Source organism: Pleurodeles waltl, chromosome 7 (assembly GCF_031143425.1).
Source record: "Pleurodeles waltl isolate 20211129_DDA chromosome 7, aPleWal1.hap1.20221129, whole genome shotgun sequence".
Taxonomy (NCBI): domain Eukaryota; kingdom Metazoa; phylum Chordata; class Amphibia; order Caudata; family Salamandridae; genus Pleurodeles; species Pleurodeles waltl.
In genome coordinates this window covers 1,512,673,098-1,512,695,440 of record NC_090446.1, presented here as the reverse complement: position 1 = coordinate 1,512,695,440, position 22,343 = coordinate 1,512,673,098, and the positions used below count along the sequence as shown (strand labels likewise).

Below are 22,343 nucleotides of genomic sequence, written 5' to 3'. Positions count from 1 at the left end.
ACAATGCTGTTTCCTTCAGTGCCAGGGAGTAATATGGTGGAGTGTTCTTCATGAGACCAAAATGGTGGATGGTTAAATGGGGCTGGGGTGGGTGGGGGTTTTTAGGACAGGTTGGGGTAGGTTTTAGGGTTCAGTGTGGGAGTGGGGAGTAGGGTCGTTTTTAGGACAGGGCAGGGTAGGTTTTAGGGTTCAGGGCGGTGGACGGGGTTGTTTTTAGGACAGGTGGGGTAGGTTTTAGGGTTCAGGGTGGGAGTGGGGAGTATGGTAGTTTTTAAGACAGAGCGGGTAGGTTTTATGGTTCAGGGTGGGGGGTCAGGATCGCTTTTAGGATAGGGTGGGTAGGTTTTAGGCTTTCGGGTGGATTGGGGGATTGGGGTAGATATTAGGACAGGACAGGTTATGTTTCAAGGTTCAAGGTGGGGTGGAGGAACAGTGTAGATTTTAGGACAGGGCAGGGTATGTTTTAGGGTTCAGGGTGGGGGCATCTGGGTAGGTTTTAGGACAGGTTGGGGTACGTTTTAGGGTTCAGAATGGGGATGGGGTAGTTTTTAGGAGTTTTAGGACAGGGTGTGGTAGGTTTTAGGGTTCAAGGCGGAAGTGGGGCATCAGAGTAGGTTTTAGGACAGGGAGGGGTAGGTTCTAGGACAAGGCAGGGTGGTTGGCGTAGTTTTTAGGAGAGGGTGAGGTAGGTTTTAGGGTTCAGGGCGAGGGGCGGGATAGCTTTTAGGACAGGGTGGGGTAGCCTTTATGGTTCAGGGCAGGAGTGGGGGGTCAGGGTAGTTTTTAGGACAGGATGGGGTAGGTTTTAGGGTTCAGGGTGGGGGGAGGGTCCGGGGTGGTTTTAAGGGCAGGATGGGGTTACCTTTAGTGCTCTCGGCGGGTGGTGTAGGGCTCAGGGGTGGAACAGTCAGTTTTAAGAGATGAGGCAAGATAGATTACAGAGTATGGTATCAGGTGTAATGGGGCAGGATGGCGGACAATATACCATGCATCTTTCTTTACCAAACTTGCTTTTACAATGGAATTTATTGCAAAGGCATGCTTGATAAAGGCATGTGTGAATCCATCATACAACCGATAATTATATTTTTGTAATTTCTCCAGTTTAATTTAGGTTGTGCTTGTATATGTATATAAAGAATCAATAAAGGTTTTGTAACTGTAATTTAGCTTTAACCTTAGCATGTCTGCAGGCAGGGAAACAGAGGAAATCTCTGCTCCCAGCAAGTGAGAGCTGTTTGACAGCTCTTCCTTATTGGGCGTGGTGTGCTTGGTCTGACTTGGTAGGATCTGTCAAAACTTCCGCCAAGTCAGAGCAAACAGCTATGTCCTGGGGTTAGGCACCCCAGAACATAGCAGGAGCCGGCCCTGGGGGATGGTGGTTCCCAGGGCTATCTATGACTCCTCAAGAGGGGACTGCATGGCTCCCCTCTATCACTGTATTTGCACCTGGGAAGTAGTGGTCCCCAGGGCTGAGGGTCTGCAATGGTCTCCCTTCATTCTTCTATTACAGTCCTATGGAGGTGGTGGCCCCCCACATATCATAAAATATTAGCCACAGGAAGGTAGCGGTCCACGGGGCTGCGTCGGATGGGTCCACAAGATCCCCCCTACTTGTTTGACAAATTTGGGTCCGGGGATGTGGCGGTCCAGGAGGAAGGGGCCCATGCACCCCCCTCATTTATTTTTAACTTGGCTCACCCGGGGGCTTTACCAAAACAAGCATGGGTGACCGCACTTGTTTTTTTTTAAACGTTTGCTGCAGATTCGCAACCCTGTCGCCATTTGGTGGCAATTTTTTCTTTTGTCCAACATCAGAGATAAGAGGACAGGGTGGCCCTACCCTGGATCCTTTTTATTTTTTTATCTTTTTTCTGGGACTCGGCTGAAGCTGAGTCCAAGATGGCTGCCAACATTTCCTGGTTAAAGTGTTGGCAGTCAGTCAGATCTCAGCACAAGATCGGGAGATTGTGGAGCCTTCGCGTCCCTTTATATACACATTTTAATTTTCTTTATTAGCTCAAAAACTACCAAACGGATTTACACCAAATAAAAACAAGCATTGGCAAAGCCAATAGGTCTCGGCAGTGGGCGAACTTTGGGCATTGTCAATACGTTTTAGCCATGTATAGTGTAGAATGGCATTTCATGGAGTGGCAGTGTGTGGAGCGGCATTGCGCGGAGAGACCGTGGTGTTACGTGGCTTTGTATGGCATTGCATGGTGTAGATTGGAGTGCTGTAAGGTGGAGTGCAGTTGGATGGAGTGATGTTGCGTAAAGCTGAGTGGCATTGCGTGGAGGTGAGTGGCGTGGCATAGAGAGGAGTGCAGTTGTCTGGAGTGGCATTGCATAGAATGGAGTGGCACTGCATGGAGCAGAGTGGTGTTGCATGCAGTGGCATGGCATAGAGTTGCATGGCATAGAGTGGCGTGGCATAGAGTGGTGATGCGTAGAGTTGTGTAGAGTGGAAAGGTGGTGCGTGGAGTGATGTAGAGTGGAGTGCAGTTGCATGGAGTGGCATTGAGTAGAGTGGATTGGTGTTGCGTACAGCAGAGTACAGTTGCATGGAGTGGCTTAAAGTGGTGTTGCATAGCATGCAGTTGCAATGCGTAGAGTGGTGCTCCATGACCTTAGTGGCCTTGTGTGAGTCAAGAGGCATTGCATAGAGTGGTGCTGCCTAGAGTGGCATTAGAGTAGAGTGGCGTTGCATAGAGCAGAGTGGTGTTGTGTGGAGGGGTGTTGCGTAGGGCGGAGTGGCATTGCATAGATTGGAGTGATGCAGTATAGAGTGGAGTGCAGTGGCATTGAGTGTATTTGCATTGAGTGCAGTTGTGTGCGCTATAAATATAGAACAAAAAGTGTGCATGTGCGCAAAAGTACTTTTACAGAAATAGGAATCAGTACAAGTCACAATATCGCCACTCTGAGATTTCATCAGGGCAGGAAGGCGACAGGTCATGCTGTGCTGCACACATTAAGGTGCCCTATCGGAAAATACATTTAGAAGCAGATGTGATCTGTTGTCCAAATAAGCATCCATTTCAAAGGAAAGAAGTAATGATAGATGGAGGGGGCAAGCAGCGATAAGGGAGGCGGTCCATTCAAAATTATTCACCACATGACCACTCACCCTTAGCCACTTAGAAGCACAAAATGTGTGCAGATGCGCAGTGCAGTGAAAAATAATTTGAGTTCAAATCAACAAACCTTAGTAGCATAAATTCCCAGAAGCACAAGCAACTGTGAAACAAAACACTGTAGTTGACATCAAAAAATTAATTTACTAAAATAATTGGCATGCACCACAAAGGTATAGTTTCTCTGAAAGCTTTCTAGCGCTCTTTAGCTTTTTGCGCACTCAAGAAATCTCCCAATGAATAATTAAATATTAAGAAGCATTGTCACGCATTTTTCAAATTTAGAAAGAAAGAGGAGGTCAGCTTGTGTTGACGCTCTGGGTGATGAATCATTACAGCATTTACATTGTGGCCTCAGTTCTTCAGCAAACAGCCTGCCTCACACCGATCCTCCAGCAGAGACAGCTTATCAGCTACATCTCATAAACACAGCTGCCCTTGGCTCTCCTCATCCTGTTTAAATTAAACAAACAAGGATTGCAAGCTGAGAAAAAGCAGAACCATGGGCACAGCAGCATAGGCAAAGTAACTTCTTGGTGTGGGAGAGAGGAAGAAGCTGCCTGCAGGGAACAGCGACAGGAGGGGGGGTGGAAGAGAGGTAAACTACGAAAAAAGAGTGGAGGGGATGCAAACAACGGGAGGCATTATGTATTTTATTTAGAGAGAAAGAGAAGGTGCTGTTTGCTGTCAGGACAGAGAGCCGTGGTGGCTAAGAGGTTTATTTATATGCAAGGTGGCTTCTGTCTGGGCCGTTTCTAAGTTTGTGGTTTAGAAAAGCAACCGAAAAAAACATACCCAAGCCACTTAATATGTATTGAATGTATTGAACAGCATCATGTGCATATCTCCTTTGTGAAGGAACATATAGGCGGTCATTCCAACCGCGGCGGGAAAGACCCAGCAACGATGAAGCCGGCTCCAAATGGAGCCGGCGGAGTTGCTGGGGTGCGACAGGTGCAGTGGCAGACACTAAAAATCATTATGGGGCCCTGTGAGGGGGCCCCACGACACCCGTTCCCGCCATCCTGTTCCTGGCGGTTTTTACCGCCAGTACCAGGATGGCGGGAAGGGGGTTGGAATCCCCATGGCGGTGCTGCAAGCAGCGCCGCCATGGAGGATTCCTTGGGCCAGGGGTAAACCGGCGGGAAACCGCCGGTTGCCCTTTTCTGACCGCGGCTTTACCGCCGCGGTCAGAATGGCCCAGGAAGCACCGCCAGCCTGTTGGCGGTGCTTCCGTGGTCCCCGGCCCTTGCGGTCATGGACCGCCAGGGTCGGAATGACCCCCATAGTGCCATAAACACTGCCGGATTAGCCCGCCCCGCCAAGTCCCTCAGTTCCGGATTTCAGTATTTACAACGCGCCTCTGTCGAAATCTACGGAAACAACACTTGCAAGGGTGGGGTTGATATAACAAAACCGATGCTGCTTTGAATACACAAAAATCTTCAAATGCGCAAAGAGACTAAAATGGCTTAGAAGTAGCTAACCCAGCAACAAGGCACTTCATGAAAACCTTGACGTGTTTAGACGGGTAGTGAGGCTGGAGGATATTTCCGGGCTGCTGAAAGAATGTAAATTAGTCATGCACCCGGACCGCCAGTCACACTAACATTCAAGCAATCACTTTGAAGTCAGACAAGAACAAGCATTTGACCTGCAATAGCTCTCGTGTTCGCTCGAGTTTCAGCTATTAGCGTTTTCTTGCCATAAACTGAAAATAAAAAGTAAAACAGTTGACATAAGCAGCCGGTTCAAAGCGCTGCTGAGAGCTCGCAGAGACAGACAAAAGGAAAAAACATTTGTAATGCAAGAACAGAAAATGTGGAGGGAGAGTAATGAATGGAATAAACAAAGTCACACATCACTGCAGATGAAAAGTAAGTAATAGACTAGAGCCCTGTTAACAGAAACAGACTGGGGCCACTGAAGCATCCAGCGCTCTGGTCAAATGCTATTAGCCTTTGAACAAAGTAATCCCTAAGCACATGCTCCATAGGCACAAGTGGAAGGGTACAAGTACTAGGGCCATGCTCCAGGGGAGTGTACAACTGTGGAAAAGGTGGGACAAAGAGCAAGGATTGACCACTAGCAAGCAAGGATTTTTTAAGGACACTGAAAAAAACCAGTGAAAAAGCAGAGAGCCCACAAAGAAGTATAGAAGTATATACAAAAGTATATACAAGAGGCCTCGAATGCTCGACCTAAAAAGGCTGTTTTCAGGACAAAGAGCTAGCTTTAAGCCAAATTTGGTGTAAATCCGTCCAGTGTTCGGCTGCTATTCCTCTTCAAAATTCCAATGTGAATTAGCAGGGAGAACACACAGTTTGGGATGCCCCCTTTTTTTTTGGGCCCTCACTTGATAGATGACCCTCAAACATTCCAGACAGCAGCTGACGTGAGCAGCACATTTTCTGGGAAAATTTCATGCTGATTCGTCAACCGGCCCCAAAGATGTAGGCAAGTGAAAAAAAAGAATTCTCTATAGAAACTAGTTCCTAACTCTAACTACCTAGTGGTGACCTCCAATAAGTTACACATATATATATATATATATATATATATATATATATATATATATATATATATAATATGTTATTTTGCTATGCCGTCTCAGTTTGGATCCAGCCATATGCAAATTAGTTTGGGCCCTTACTGAACCCTGCTCCATCAGGGCAAGTCCAGCCCGAACTGCTGGGTCAGGTCCTCTTTAAACCAGAACACAAGCAACTCAAGACCAGTTTCACCCTTATTAGGGCTCCACAGTCAACTATAGCTCTGTTTGATTGGCACAGTGGGTGGGGTTACCCTTCCTCTTAGTGCATCGCACATAAGTTTAAGAAAGAAAGAAAGGTAGAAGGAAGGAAGGAGAAACAAAAGAAAACAGAAAGAAAGATAGAATGAAAGGAGGAAAGTAAGAAAGAAAGAGAGAGAGAAGGGATGAGATAGGAAGAGAGAAAGTGATGAAGAGAAAAAGAGAAATGGAGCTCAGACACACTGATTTAATCTGTCGTTTCTAGGGCCATGCAGACAATGAGTCACAATGTTACATTGCCAGCTATTGCCCTTGTCCCGACCTGTGTCACCTCAGCATCCTCTGATCACTCTCCTCTTAGGAGAGACAGGAAGAAGAAGGACTCTGCTGCCCCTTGCAAATAAAACAAGCATTTGCAATGCAACAGGTCTTGCATTTCCCAGAGTTAGAGCTATTAGCAGTTGTAAACTCCCAACCGGAATTTTTTTGCCACATTAAATGGGAAAAAAGAGCGTGATCACGCTGCTACATTTCACTCGTAGTGAAACCAATCAGCTATAAGTGCAATTATCAATGTAACCGGCAAAAGTGCAATTAACTATGTAACAGGGTCGATGTCATGCAAAGGGCTGGACTTCTGCCAAGCGAGATCGCACTGCGAAAAAAGATGAAAAGTAGTCCACAAGCCGGACAGAAAACATCGAGCCTAGTATGTTTTCAGTATTTGGTCGCTGCTCTCGAGGAGGGCTAACCACCGGAAAAGGCATGACGTATGCATGCCTTCCACTAATAAAAGAAAGCAGCTTTTAAAAGGCAAGCCCACGAACCCATGAAACACACTGACGTGACATGAACAGGGCTCCGAGCCGTTTTCTAACTACTAAAGCGTCTTGCAGGCAATACGCATCCGCAAGCGCATGCTAGTACAGGCTCGACCCTAAAACAACATGACTGAACTAGTTTCAAAATACATGTGCTACAATGTTCTGCTAGGCTCCCCATATCTACTGTTCTGATCTCAGGTGACTTTATTCCCAGGTGGAATACTCTGCCTTTGTGACTATCTGTCAAGAGGAAGGTGATCCGTCACTTCTCAAGGACACTCACCATTACTCAGTGCCACTGATACTAAGGGCCAGATGTAGGAAGCATTTTGCATGTTGCAAAATGCCGATCGCGATGCTCATTCACAATTTGTGAGTCGTTACCGACTCGCAAATTGTGAATGTGACTCGCAAATAGGAAGGGGTGTCCCCTTCCTATTTGCAACTCGCATCGCTATGCTAAATTGCTTTGTGACCGCGAATGCATTTACCACCAGTCTCACACTTGTGGTAACCCATTCGCAAAAGGGAAGGGCCCTTTGTGAATGTTGCCCAAAATATTTTTTCAGAGCAGGCAGTGGTCCAATGGACCACTGCCTACTCTGAAAAAACGAAACCAAATGGTTTTGTTATTTTTTTTATGTTGCAACTCGTTTTCCTTTAAGGAAAACGGGCTGCAAAATAAAAAATAAAAACAGCTTTATTTAAAAAGCAGTCAGACATGGAGGTCTGCTGTCTTCAGCAGGCCACCATCCCTGTGAGTGCAGGGACTCGCTATGGGGTCGCAAAATGCAACCCACCTCATTAATATTAATGAGGTGGGTCTTTGCGACCCCATAGCGAATCGCAGACGGTGTCTGAGACACCGTACTGCATCCGATTTTGCGAATCAGAACTTCCTACATCTGGCCCTAAAAGTAGAGCTGGTACTGCCAGTGCTAGATGCCCCAAAAGCCCAGGGTGAACAGCTGCTACTATTGGCTCCTTCTAATTAACCTGAATCACCATCATTTGGCATCATGCCGGTCAGCCTGATGCCCTGGGATGGGAACATTCAACATTCAAAACTTTTTTTGTTTTCAAAATTCAATGTAGGTACAACTCATGCCCTTTCTCTCACCAATGGAATGAAAGCTCTGCCCTCAAGTACTTGTTCTTTGATGTCGATCAGGCTGTGTTGCCCCCTGCATAAAGGCTAAGCACGTATTTCCTGCTTTAAGAAAGTATTACTAGTTCACATTGCATTTGTGGCAAACACTGGCCTCCAAAGTTAGTCCAACGCAGATGTGTCTTCTCTATTTTTTCTAGCAAACTGTTTACAGTGTAAAGTATGCGAAAATAGGAATGGCATGGAGTGTCCTGACCTTTCCAAAACCTGTGAAGAAGGTGAAGAGTTCTGTGAATTTTCTATAGTGGAGGTGCATTATGGTGAGTGATTTACTGTTTTAATTTAGGATCTTGTTGGGATTATCTATTGCTGTGGGGTTTGGGAGTTTGAATTTTGGGGCAGAGGCCAACAACGAAGGGGGCATTAGTGGCCACTGCAATACCAGCCTTTGGGGACCTAGAAATTACAGGTTCAAGCCACCTTAGAGGGAAACCAACAAGAGGAGGGGCATCCCACTACCCCCTTCGGTTGCGACCCCTGGCTTGCCCTTCACGATCCCTCGCACTGCCTTTGTGACCCCTGGCCTCAGAGGTGGGAAATTGAGAACTAGGAACACTGGGGGAGATCATTCTTATGGACGTCAGTTGGGACTTGCTCTCTTTGTTTTCTGTCAGTTCTGTTACACTGCTAGTGAATAATAACATATTATTCACTATTAGTGTAATAAAAAAGGGACAATTAGCTTGAATGTGCCCTTCCATGGCAGCTGACAAAAGTAAAAATGCTTTTAAATGTATTGTGTGCGCGCATGCTTGTAGGTGTGAGTGTGTTTATGTGGGAGAGTGTGTGTAAGTGTGAAGTTGTCTGCATGTATAAGTATATGTGAGTGAAAGTGGAAGTCAAAGGGCACGTGATGTCACTTCTGCTACCCCTGGCATTTTGGTGAATTGACGTCCATGCACGGCCTCAGTGAATATCAGGCAGAGGACCTCTGTGGACCACAGTGATGTGACTCTGCTTTGGAAAGAAGAAGTCAGCCATCTGGGGAGCACCCACGCACTGTCACAGCCTCCCCAGCAATGACTCGAGCAACAGGGACGACACGCTCGGAGATACTGGAAACGGCTGGAACCTACGCAACGAGACTCGCTGGAACAGGGAAGTGTCCTCCAACAGAATGGTGAGTCGTGTGGGGCGGCTCACATCAAGGGGGAGGAGGCAAACCTCACAATGGGCAGGGTTTGGGGAGGGAACAGCGGTGCTCCCAAAGCTAGCAGTGTCTTCACTGCAGATGGCTTAAGAAAGCACAAGCCAGCGGAACCGTGAGCATCCCTCTCTCTTTCTTGGTCCCACCGCTGCTGCCAAAAATTAAAGTGTCATTAGGTAAGGTATCTGGTGCTCATGAAAAGCGCTCCAGTACCTTCGGGTCATGTTTGTGCTAAGGAAAACGCTACTAAAGAACTGCATTTATTGATTTGCAGAGCATGGGCGCAGTTGTAAAACACTACATACAAACGAGGGACAGGGAGATTGTTGGTCCAGTGCACGGTCTCCCAAATTAACCTGTTATATATACTAAGTGCATTGTTCCAAAGGAACAAAAAGACCCTATATAATGTATAGGAAGAAGGGCAAAGGTATGATTGATTCCAGGAGAGCCCTCAAGGACCCAATAGGGTAACAGGCTTCATCATTGGGCTATCTCCACGTCAGACCGGTGCTGCAATGTCTGGCGGACCACTTAAAAATAGGGGTGGTACTTAACCGTTGGCCATCTCTATTTGATATTTTTAGGTGCCTCCCCCTTGACTTATGACTCTGTATATATTTTTTACGTACTTCTGTTTGTTATATTATTTTCATGCCTAGTAATACCTCCTTGGTTAAGGCTAGCGCGGTCCTAGGAAGCTCAATCTTGAATACAGGATGGTAAGCTTCCATATTATTTTATTTCTCATGTGACACATTGGGGGTGTTTTTCACTGTGATTGCGTTTTGTTTTGTTTTATACCTGTTTACACGATGGCACTAATTGTTGTCTATCTTCCGATTTTAGGCAGGGCGACTGATTGACCTACTGATGTTGACAGACTTTGTCTTCAATTTGTAAGTGACATTACAGCACTTATACAATTTCTTTTTGAACAGGAGAAGTAGTTTTCTGGTTCCTGAAGAAGCATCACGGGATCATTTATTGACCAAGTAAGGACGCAAAACATGTTGACCATCTAGACAGGATTAGGCATACTATCCCTCCTCCTTCATAGAGTATAGCGGGACATTATTCCCACTAAAACTCTTCATATACATTTTTTATCTTGGCCTGTACCTTGTTTCTGACTCATTAAAGTGATGCTTTAAGGTTCAGAGCCAATTTTATCTTATTCTCACTCTCCTTCACTCCCTTTTCCATTTTTCAGTCAGTTCTTGTTGCAGACCTCCATTTGGTGATTGGCCAACGGTTAAGTACCACCCCTATTTTTGGGTGGTCCGCCAGACATTGCAGCACTGGTCTGACGTGGAGATAGCCCAATGATGAAACCTGTTACCCTATTGGGTCCTTGAGGGCTCTCCTGGAATAAATCATACCTTTGCCCTTCTTCCTATACATTATATAGGGTCTTTTTGTTCCTTTGGAACAGTGCACTTAGTATATATAACAGTTGTAAAACAGACAAAGCTGATAATTTCAGCCCCACTTAAGAGAGCGCAGGACGGCCGAACATTGGTAGATGAGGTGCTATGTCATGTGTGTAGAATTCATCCTGGAAACTCATTTTAAACAGGCATGTGCTTTGTTTTCCCTGTGAAACCCAAGCAAGAGGATGTGGCTTAACAGCCAGAGCTGCTGACTTTGCACCTGGGGAACCAGGTTCTAGTCTCAGCATTGGCTTAGCATAGTGTGATTCTGGGGATACCACTTAAACCCCCTGAGGCTGTCTAAATGAATGCATCACTGTGTTATGTAACTGGGGCTCATGAGCGTTCCAGTACTGTTAGTTTCTAGCTAGATAAAATTATAAAAGAAGCTCATTTATCAATGTGCAGAACATTGGCACAGTTGTAAAATGAGCTAAGCCAATGCTTTCAGTGGATTTACAGCCCCTGCAGCCTAATTGTTTACAACTACAACAAATCATAATAAGGGCCACAAACGTGCTCCACAGTCGGGTGCCTTTGTTGTGTAGCTATGTTAGGCACGTTGTTTTAACTAACTAGGCCTGCAGCTGTGCACTTTCCCCCATCTACGTTTTATTCAGCATTGCTTTGTTTTTCTAGCAATAGCTTCATTTGCGGTGCTGTAGAAAAGCATTGTGTTCTTAGTAGGACATAAAGTTCACTTTGTGGTTTTCAAAGGCTACAGTCAGATAGGGTTGCCAACAAACATGGTATGCTGTGTCTCCTGCATTCACAGAGAACAACACACTCATACGTGGGGACCATTTCTTAGAATGTCAGCTGGTTTATTATAAAATACCCTTAGTCCCAGATTCGTTAGAGGGAGATTCCAGCCAGATGACCACAACTGTATGCTGATTGCTGCAAGCTTCTCTACAGCTACCTGCTTAGATGATGAGCCCTGATCCAGATGGGGACGGTGTCTTTTTAGACCTCAGGCCTCTTCTTCAGGTATGAGGGATGATGTTTTTCCAGAGGGAAACTCGAAGGGCAGATTAGGCTTGGTATGCTGTGCTCATACTCTGCGTAGGTGAGGGGTTATAGATCCACTCCCCTGTTTAGACCGCATGGTAGGACTGTTCTTGTGTTTTACATTCTTAGTCACATGCCGGCTCCTATTGTCTTTCATTATCCTCATTATTGCTATGCACCTGCTTTTATCTAAGATGCAGATATTTTACTAAAAGCTTATTTAAATATATTCTGCCTCTTTAGTCTTTGCCTGAGTGAGATCTTAGTAACTGAGAGAACGGGATGCGATCTGATGTACCACGATTCCCTGTGGAGTCTATCTTATCATGAGCTCGGTTGCCACAATCATCTCGGTTAGAGATGGGCCGCTGCTAGTTAGCCGGAAACCCCAGATTAGGCTGACAGGTGTCACCAGGTGTGGAATTGTGCTCAGTACTCACAACCTAGGTGATCCTACCACCCAAATCCAATAGCCTCATTACCCTAATGGGAACCTATGCGACACCTTGGTGCGTGATATAGCGCTAAAACGGAATGTAAGCAAGGGCTGTTCCTAGTGCATAACCTCCAGATAGATGAAAGGCTTAGTTTTCCCTATTTTATTTGATGGATAACTTTCTACCTCTGGATGGCGGGGGTTTAGGCCTCTGCAGTAGGTACTTTAAATTTTGTCCAAGCTTCCTGCAAGGAACTCCAGAGATGAGCGGTGTAGGGGAAGAAAGCGATACCTGTTGTCGTACTTACTGGGAGGTGGGGCATGGACTGAAGGGGTTTTGGGCAGGAGGACTAAGCTCTCAAAAAAACAAGAAAGAAAAATACAGGTGCTCTGCCATAAGGCATTAAGGGCCAGATGTATCAAGCTTTTTTGCAATCGCAAACGGCACGAATTACAAAATTCGGCCGTTTGCGAATGCAAAAATGCCTTTCACAATGTATGAAAGGCATTCGCAGTGCAATTTTAAGGAATCGCCAAAATTGCGATTCCTTAAAATTGCGATTCTCTAAATTGGAAATCACAAATAGAGAATTCCTATTTGCGATTTCCAAAGCAAATGTATCAAGCATTTCCTAAATGCGAACTGGGCATTTAGGAAATGCAATTACCACAAATTAAAGTTTGGTGGTAACCATGTGCAATTTTTAAAAAATGCATTACAAATGCATTTTTAAAATTGACATGTAGTGCACACGTGCCTCTAAGGCATCTGTGTGCTTCACATGTCCCTAAAAATATTTTTGGGGTGCAGCAGATGGGGCCTTACGCCCCCAGCACCCTGGGATTTGCATTTCCTAATTTGCGAATTCCTAACTGGAATTCGCAATTTGGGAAATGCAAAAACATTCGCAACAGGCCCATAAGTGCGAATGGGGTCGGGTTCTCTATTTGCAATTCGGTAATAGCATTTGTGAATTTCAAGAAATCGCTATTACCGAATTGCAAAAATCATGCATACCATTTTGCATTTCTTAAATAGCGATTTCTTAAAATTCGCTATTTAAGAAACGCAAATTGTTTTTTTATAAATCTGGCCCTAAGTGACAATAAGTCCTCGTAGTTAGTGAACCATCACCAGTGTGGGGCATCTATATCTCTTTGTGCACTATTTTAATGGTAGCGCTGTCCAGCAGACTCCAAGCTGCTGACAACGAACTGAAAAAGTTAAGTCCATCGTACTGGGATGTGAATCTGTGTCCCATGAGATTGCAAGTCACTAAGGGCCAGATGTAGGTAGGTTACCTTTTGCGAGGTGCAAATTGCGAGTCCCAGCGACTCGCAATTTGCACCTCGCAAAAGGAAATGCAGAAAGGTGTCAGACACCTTCTGCGATTCGCTATGGGGTCGCAAAGACCCACCTCATAAATATTTATGAGGTGGGTCGCAGTTTGTGACCCCATAGCGAGTCTAGGCACTCACGGGGATGGTGGCCTGCTGTAGTCAGCAGACCTCCATGTCCGTGACTGCTTTTCAATAAAGCAGTTTTTTTTTTCTCTTTGCAGCCCGTTTTCCTTAAAGGAAAACGAGCTGCAAATAGAAAAAATACCGAAACCCCTTAGTTTCGTTTTTTTGCAGAGTAGGCAGTGGTCCATAAGACCACTGCCTGCTCTGAAAAAATATTATTGTGAGCATTCACAAAGGCGAAGGGGTCCCATGGGGACCCCTTCCCGTTTGTGAATGAGTTACCATCCACTTCAAGTGCATGATAACTGCGAGTTGATTTGCGACCGCTTTCGCGGACACAAATCAACTCTACATCGCAGTGCGAATCGCAAATAGGAAGGGAACACCCCTTCCTATTTGCGAGTCTGAAACACATTTTGCGAGTCGGTACCGACTCGCAATATGTGTTTCTGCATCGCGTGAGGGCATTAGCACCTCGCAAACGGCGAACGCTAATGCCTTCCTACATCTGGCCCTAAGCTTTGTTAACTTGCGCAATGTTTTGCATAACTTTTCTGTGTTTTCTGACAGTTTGAGCTGCTTGCAGATGCTCAATTAGTTGGATTTGCCAGCTGCTTGTTGTTGGTGAATGGTGCCGCTTTCGCTAGGGGGAAGGTTGATTTGATACAATGGTCCATGGAGTATAGACGCCTCAGTGCCTTGTGAGTGGCAAAAAGTGCTAAATAAATGCAATGAAAAAACTAACACTATCACGGGCACAACTACTTAAATCTCCCTCCGCCTACAAGGGAAGTGCCTTGTATTAGACAGTGAACGCTCTGGTAAAGTGCCCTGACACAGTCAGGTCGAACTAATGATACATAAACTGCCAAAGAAATGCAGAAAGGATTGAGCTGGCTTTTGAATTTGCATATGAGTTTATCGTCACTGCTTGGACAAGCGCATGGAAATGGAAATGCAGGCCATGGGTGGTTATTCATTAAATAGGTTAGCCTGTCGAATGTGACTGCACATGTGGTATCTGGTTGCATGCGGTAGCACAAATGTGTCTTAGCGGGGAAGTCTGGGGGGCAGGAGAGTGACTGCTATAATGTAGCAGGGAGGAAACAAGCATATTAATTTGTGCTTCACAGAATCTGCAGCAAACGTCAGCTAATAATGAGGGCTTCTCTGGGGTAATCTGGAAATTGACAACGTGACACTATATCCAAGCAGCACGATCGACATGCTGACATCTTCGAGAAGGGCCACCATCGATTAATTAGTGCCTAAGGTCATCTGGCACAGGGTGTATATCATACAATGATAGTGGGGCTCTATTTAAAATTACCAGCACCCGGGCATACTTGAGCAGTAAGAAGGCATAGAACATCACTCTGCCATATTATGGCAGTAGTTTGTGTGCAGTTTAGTTGGTATGTCAATGTAGATAACAGTAAGTGAGGGATGGGCTACTAAGTGGGATATTGTCGATAAGGCATTATATATCCTTAGCTTGTGTTTAATGCTGCTGTGCCGTGTTGGTATGCTGTATCAATGACCTGACAGGTAAACGCAGTCACCTCTTTCTGCTGGCACACCCTGTGCCAACTCTGCAAATTCTACAAATTGATTCCTGTGAACTGCTGCAAGATAGTCACCCATGCCTTAGTCACAAGCAAGGTCAATTATGGCAACGCACTCTACGCCGGCACCACATCAAAGAACATCAGAGAACTGCAACTCATTCAAAACGCCACCGCCAGACTCATCCTGAACCTCCCCCGCCAGGAACACTTGTCTCAAAACCTGAGGAACCCCATTGGCTCCCAATGGTGAAGCGAATCAACTTCAAACTACTCACCCATGCCTACAAGGCACTTCACAGCATTGGTACAGCCTATCTGAACCATCACATCTCCTTTAATAACCCCTCCAGACCTCTCGGCTCTGCCCAGAAGCACTGGCAGTGATCCCATGCATCCGGAAAGCCACAGCTGGAAGAAGATACTTCGCCTACCTAGCAGCCAAGAACTGGAACAACCTGCCCATGCACCTCAGACAGAGCCCATCACTTACCATCTTGAGGAAAAACCTCAAGACCAGGCTCTTTGAATAAGGCACAGACCCACCACCAGAACCTTGAGACCCTCATGGGTGAATAGTTGCACTCTAAAATAACTGATTGATTGATTGAGGGTGAGAAAAAGGAAATGAGGTTCTATGTGGACTTCATGGGCATCAACTCTGTAACACAAAACAGATGCACACCCAATTCCAAGAGCTGATGAGCTCATAGACAAATTAGGAACAGCCAAATACCTGAGTACCTTTGATCTTACATCTTGGTACTGGCAGATTGACCTGACCCCTGGAGCAAAAAGATCAACATTCTTCACTCCATGTGGGCACTATCAGTTCACTGTCATGCCCTTTGGACTAAAGAATGCCCCTGCCACTCTCCAGAGATTGGTGAACCAAGTCCTAGCTGGCCAGAATCCTTTAGTGCTGCTTATCTAGATGATATTGCTGTCTACTTGGCAGGGTCACCTGATCCACCTTGGAAAGGTCTTGAAGCCCTGCAAGAGGCAGGTCTCACTACCAAGGCCAGGAAGTGCCAGATAGGGGGCACGGAAAGGTTATATACTTGGGCCACTTAGATGGTAGAGGCCAAGGTCTTCCACTCTAGCCTAAGATCTGGACAATTCTGGCTTGGGAAACTCCAACCACCCAGACTCAAGTCAGGGCATTCCTTGGCTTGCCTGGGTTCTATGGGAGGTTTGTAAAGGATTATGCTACCCTAGTGGCCCCCGTCACAGAACACACCTGCAAGAAAATGCTCAAAAAGATCAACTGGACAGTGAGTTGTCAAAAGGCCTTTGAAACTCTGAAGGATGCAATGTGCTCTGCCCCAGTCCTGAAAGCTCCAGATTACTCCAGGCAGTTTATTATCCAAACAGATACCTCTGAACTTGAGATCGGAGCAGCCGTAGCCCAGACCAGTGAAGAGGGACATGACCAGCCTGTTGCTCTTATAAGCTGAAGACTACTCCCCAAGGGAGTAAAAATGGAGTGCCATGGAGAGGGAAGCATTTGCTGTGGTCTAGGCCTTGAAGAAGCTGAATCCATAATTGTTTGGCTTTCACTTCATAGTTCATACAGACCACAGGCCTCTCAGGTGGCTCCAACAGATGAAATGTGAAAACGCTAAACTGATTAGGCGTTCCATATCTCTACAGAGAATGGACTTTAAAGTGGAACAGAGACCTGGGACTGCCTATGCCAATGCAGACTTCCTTTCCAGGTTCTTCCACATAGTGAATGAAGACTCTCCAGGGGAAGAGCAGTTTCATCCCCTTTCTTTTGGGTGGTAGTGTGAAAAAGAGCCTGGTTTGACATATTAGCCCCCCACCATTTTTCCTAGATAATGAAGCGGTTTCGAACTGTAGGTGCCCTGGGCCCCTGCTAAACAGGTTCCCAGAGCAAGATCTCTTTCCCCAAAACTGGACTATGTTTGACACTTCAGCCATTTGGGTAAGTCACTAGTAAATGGTACTCCTGGTATTCAAGGCATGGGTACTGAAGAGGGCCCCCCCCCCAGAGCTGCACCACCCATTGTGTCACTCTGAGAGGCCCACACAAACCTCATGCAGGCTTCCCTTGTAAGTGCATGACAGGTGTATTCAAAAGTTGCAAATCCGACATGGAACTCGAGTTTCAAACTTGCCATGTCCACTAACACTGCATGCAATACAGGTAAGTCACCCCTCTGGCAGGCCTACATAGTAGATGTAGAGGGAAGCCATAGCACATATATGTGGTGAACACTGGTCATTACAAGTTCCACAGCTATATTGCCTATATGAATGTTGGATTGTTTGATATCAAACAACTCAGAATAATAAATCCACACTGATGCCAGTTGTTGGAAATGGCCTTTCTGCAGGGTCACCCCCAAACCTTTTACCTTCCTCCTTCTCTTTTTCTAACCTCATTTTTGCTGGCTTTAGCATTCTGTGCACTTTACCACTGCTAAACAGTGCTAAAGTGCAAATGCTCTCTCCTTAACACATGGTCACACTGGCTCATACCCAATTGGCTTATTTAATGTACTTGTAAGTCCCTAGTCAAGTGCACTACAAGTGCCCAGGGCCTGTAAATGAAATGCTACTAGTGGACTGCAGCACTGGTTGTGCCACCCTCCTACGTAGCCCCCTAACCATGTCTCAGGCCTGCCTCTGCAGTGCCTCTGTGTGCAGTTTCACTGCCACTTCGACCTAGCATTGAAAAGTACTTTCCAAGCCTAAAACTCCCCCTTTTCTACATATAAGTCACCCCTAAGGTAGGCCCTAGGTAGCCCATAGGGCAGGGTGCTATGTAGATCAAAGGTCGGACATGGACATGTGTGTTCTATATGCCATGGTAGTGTAAAACTCCTAAATTCATTTTTATACTGCTGTGAGGCCTGCTCCTTTCATAGGATAGCATTGGGGCTACCCTCATATACTGTTTGAGTGGTAGATCCTGATCTGAAAGGAGTAGCCAGGTCATATTTAGTATGGCCAGAATGCTGATACAAAATCCTGCTTAATGGTGAAGTTGGATTTTATATTACCATTTTAGAAATGCTACTTTTAGAAAGTGAGCATTTCTCTTCACTTAAATCCTTCTGTGCCTTCCAATCCACATCTGGCTAGGTTTAGTTGACAGCTCCCTTGTGCATTCACGCAGACACACCCCAAACACAGGATACTCAACCTCACATGCATACATCTGCATTTTGAATGGGTCTTCCTGGGCTGGGACGGTGGAGGGTTTGACACTTACATGTCAAAGGACAGCAGCCTGCCCTCACACAAAGGACTGCCATACCCCCTTCTGTGACCCTGGCAGACAGGATGGAACTGAAAGGGGAACTTGTGCACTTCTAAGCCACTCTTTGAAGTCTCCCCCAATTCAAAGACACATTTGGGTATTTAAGCAGGGTCTCTGACCCTACCAACTTAGATACTTCTGAGGTAGACCCTCTACCTGACAAGACACTTCCTGGAGAAGAGAACCTGAACCAGAACCTGCATCCTGCCAAGAAAAACTGCCTGACTGCCAAAAGGACTCATCTGACTGCTTTCTGTGAAGGACTGCTGCCATGCTGTTGCCCTGCTGCCTTGCTGCTCTCTGGCTGTGGTGAGAAGTGCTCTCCAAGGGCTTGGATAGAGCTTGCCTCCTGTTCCCTGAAGTCCTAGGACCAAAAAGACTTCATCTCCACAAGAAGGACTCCTTTTGTGGCAAAAATTGACGCACAGCCTGCCAGAAATGATGCACAGCCTGCACCACGGTGAAAAATTCACCACACGCTGAACCGGAATGGCGCAGACCGACTTCACAACGAGGAGATCGACGCAGCACCAGCATAGCGAACGGAAATTCGACGCACAGCCCACTGGATCAATGCACAGCCGAGCCGGAACTACGCAGCCCAACTTCCAGAGAGGAATGGACGCAGCGCCTGCCTTGAGGTAGAAATTTCCACGCAACGCCCACCGGATTGATGCAGCCCCTGTGACTTCGTCCTGTCAGCGCCGGAAATCCACGCATCGCCCCGGGGCGTCCGAAAACCCCATAACCCAAAGAGGATCCACGACCGAGCACCGGAAATCGACGGCAAACCGTCCCTACGCGAAAACGAAGCAACGGATTCCCATGTGCAGCCCGAGAAATCAGCTTTTTTTCCACGCATCTCCTCCTCTGCGGTTCTTTGCAGAGATTTTGAATGCAAACCAGGTACCTTGTGCTTGAAAGACCCATTTATTGCTTTTAAAAGACTAAAGACACTTTATATCACTTTTATAGTGCTATCTCAACATATACTTAATGCATTTTAATCGTTTTGACCTGCATTTTATCAGATAAATATTATATATTTTTCTAAACACTGTGTGATGTATTTTTGTGGTGTTCTACTGTGTTATTGCATGATTTATTGCACAAATACTTTACACATTGCCTTCTAAGTTAAGCCTGACTGCTCATTGCCAAGCTACCAGAGGGTGGGCACAGGATAATTTGGATTGTGCGTGACTTACACTGACTAGAGTGAGGGCCCTTGCTTGGACAGGGGGGTAACCTGACTGCCAACCAAAGACCCCATTTGTAACACCAGTGTTGGATTTATTATAAAGTGTACCCAGCGGGCACCTTGGAGGCATGGTTGCTGACTGGCCTTAGCCAGCATGCCACCACCAGACCGAAGTCTGGACTCCTGGGGTAAGAGCCTCTGCTCTTAGGAGCAAGAACACAAAGTCTTTCCTAGGTGGAGGTGTCACACCTCCTCCCCCAGGCAGGTATTCTGCACCAGCGGTCAGATTCAATGCTTTACCGCCTTTAAAATCTGACCCACCCCTCTGCTGTTGGCAGCAGATGGCTGCCCAACAGTTTTTCCCCCACTTTGAGCAGGAAAACTGTTGGGAAAACTTAGCCAGAGTAGGAGAAATGCCCCCCCTCAGCCTGCAACACCCCTCAGGTGTGGCAGGCAAGGTGAGCACCCTATTTCATTTTCCTCCAACTTTGATGGTAGAAAGATAGTCAATCAGAGTTAGGGATGTGACCCCTTCCCACAGGACGTGGTCACTTAGTGGGAGTAGCCACCCTTAGGTAGATGGCACATTGGCCACACCAGGTAGTCCATCTAACACCCCACTAAATGCAGTATTTAGTGGGCATCCCAAGACCAACAGATCAGATTTGATGGACATAAGAAGACCAGGAACAAAGAATACTCGAGGCACAAGATCAGAAGTCCGGCTGCACAAAGAAAATGGCACCAAACTTTGCCTGCTGCTCCAAGCACTCAAGAATCATCACTGAGGTATCACCTGGAAACCTGATGGACTCTACAAAACCCTAGAGCACATACAGTCGGGCGAGGTGTGGTACAAGAGACAGGCTATTGAACTTCTGAAATGGGATGATGTTAATAAATGTACCACTTTCTATGAAAAAGGTTATGGGGCAGCTGTTGACCTTTATTGTAAACCTGGGGCAGTGTCCAAATAAATTCTGTTGCTTCGTTTCATGGTTTGCCTTTGTCTATTGTTCTTCCTTGCAAGCAGCCAAAACCACCATGCACCTGCTGTTCCTTGCACACCTGTCTTTTTCATTGGTGCTTGATAATTATGTTGAAGAGCCTTTGTTGGATGAGCTTGACGATGCTCGACTTTGTCTGGTTTCTACTTGTTGTCATTGATATTGCTTTTTGACCTTGAGAGTGTGGCGACTGGCGAGACTGCTTCTGGAACCTTCTGGCATCCATTTTCTCTTCTCTCCGTGACACATTTGGTTTCTCTTTTTCTCTGCAAACCATTATGAAGTGCTTTTCTTTCCCACAACATTTGCCTGTATGTCCTATGGCTGGATATTTATCTTCATGGGGAAATGAAAACCCACATCGGAAACACATTGTCGACCCGCTTGCATCTAGCTTGTACTTGTTCTAGCTTTTCATGACCAACACTGATTAATTTTTCAATGTTCGAGCTTCCAAACAGCAGCTTGTTGATTTGCTCTTTCACCAGCTCTTGCAGCCAATAGTATTTTCTGTAAACTGAGCAACTCTATCAACATTCGTGTTCTAACAGGGTCTGAAAGACAGCCATGAATCACTGTGAGGCCCATGGCTTCTTCGCCATTGAATTGACTAAACTCACAGTGTTTGATAAGCACATCAAGTCTTTAAAAAAACTCATCCATTCTTTCACAAGCTTGCGGTCTTGCTTGATTGAAAATCTACCTTTCATTGTTGACATTCGGTATCGGATTGAACTTGGTACCCAATGCTTCTTTGGTCTGATGGCACGATATTGCATCAGTCTGCAAGATTTTATCCAGCACTTCTTTTACTCCATCACCGGCAGGGTTCTTTAAATACTTAGGGACTGATTCACAAAGGTAAACTTAGACCAAAAGTTATAGTAAAGTTAGACTTTTGGTTTAAGTTTAGACTGTTGGCCTAAGTTTAGACTAAAAGTCAAAACTTAGACCAAAAGTACAACTTTACTCATAGTAAAGTTAGACTTTTGGTCAAAGTTTAGACTTTTGGTGTAAGTTTACCTTTTTGAATGATTTTCTAATCATCGAGTTCTTCTAGGGCATCTATGAAGTCATCTAACGTCCTGATCCATGCAATCCACCTGGCGCCAATATTTTGCTTTTTGAAGGTGTTGCATAGCAGTGGTGGTTTGAGAAACGTAGCTGTAGTGTACTTCGTGCTCTTTTGTACTACTGTTGAGAGCAAATGCTCATAAGATGGATGCAGCTGTCAGGGGCGACTAGTGATAAATATTGTGATGGGTGTCACCCTTCTACCATGATGGAGAAGCAAGAAGTGAAGAAACTCCAAGCAGTTGAAACTAAGGGCCAGATGTAGGGAGGCTTTTGCGCCTCGCAAACGGCGAAAAACGCCGTTTGCGAGGCGCAAAAGCCCTTACGCGATGCAGAAACACATTTTGCGAGTCGGTACCGACTCGCAAAATGTGTTTCCGACTCGCAAATAGGAAGGGGTGTTCCCTTCCTATTTGCGATTCGCACCCCGATGTAGAGTTGATTTGTGACTGCGAAAGCAGTCGCAAATCAACTCGCTGTTACCATCCACTTGAAGTGGATGGTAACTCATTCGAAAACGGGAAGGGGTCCCCATGGGACCCCTTCCCCTTTGTGAATGCCCCAAAAAATATTTTTTCAGAGCAGGCAGGGGTCCTATGGACCACTGCCTACTCTGAAAAAAACCAAAACAAAAAGGTTTCGGTATTTTTTCTATTTGCAGCTCGTTTTCCTTTAAGGAAAACAGGCGGCAAAGAGAAGAAAAAAACACTGCTTTATTTAAAAGCAGTCACGGACATGGTGGTCTGCTGTCTCCAGCAGGCCACCATCCCCGTGAGTGCCTAGACTCGCTATCGGATCGCAAACTGCGACACACCTCATAAATATTTATGAGGTG

The 22,343-nt window shown here is 45.9% G+C and overlaps 1 protein-coding gene across 2 annotated transcripts in view; it reads left to right on the top strand.

Annotated features, from left to right (window-relative positions):
• LOC138246608 (phospholipase A2 inhibitor NAI-like) overlaps positions 1 to 22,343 on the top strand; it is a 97,967-nt gene that overhangs the window by 5,230 nt on the left and 70,394 nt on the right. For both annotated transcript variants that reach the window (XM_069201308.1, XM_069201307.1), the window contains exon 2: positions 8,022 to 8,141. In XM_069201308.1, the coding sequence (XP_069057409.1) occupies positions 8,022 to 8,141 (120 nt within the window). The remainder of the gene's footprint in view (positions 1 to 8,021; positions 8,142 to 22,343) is intronic.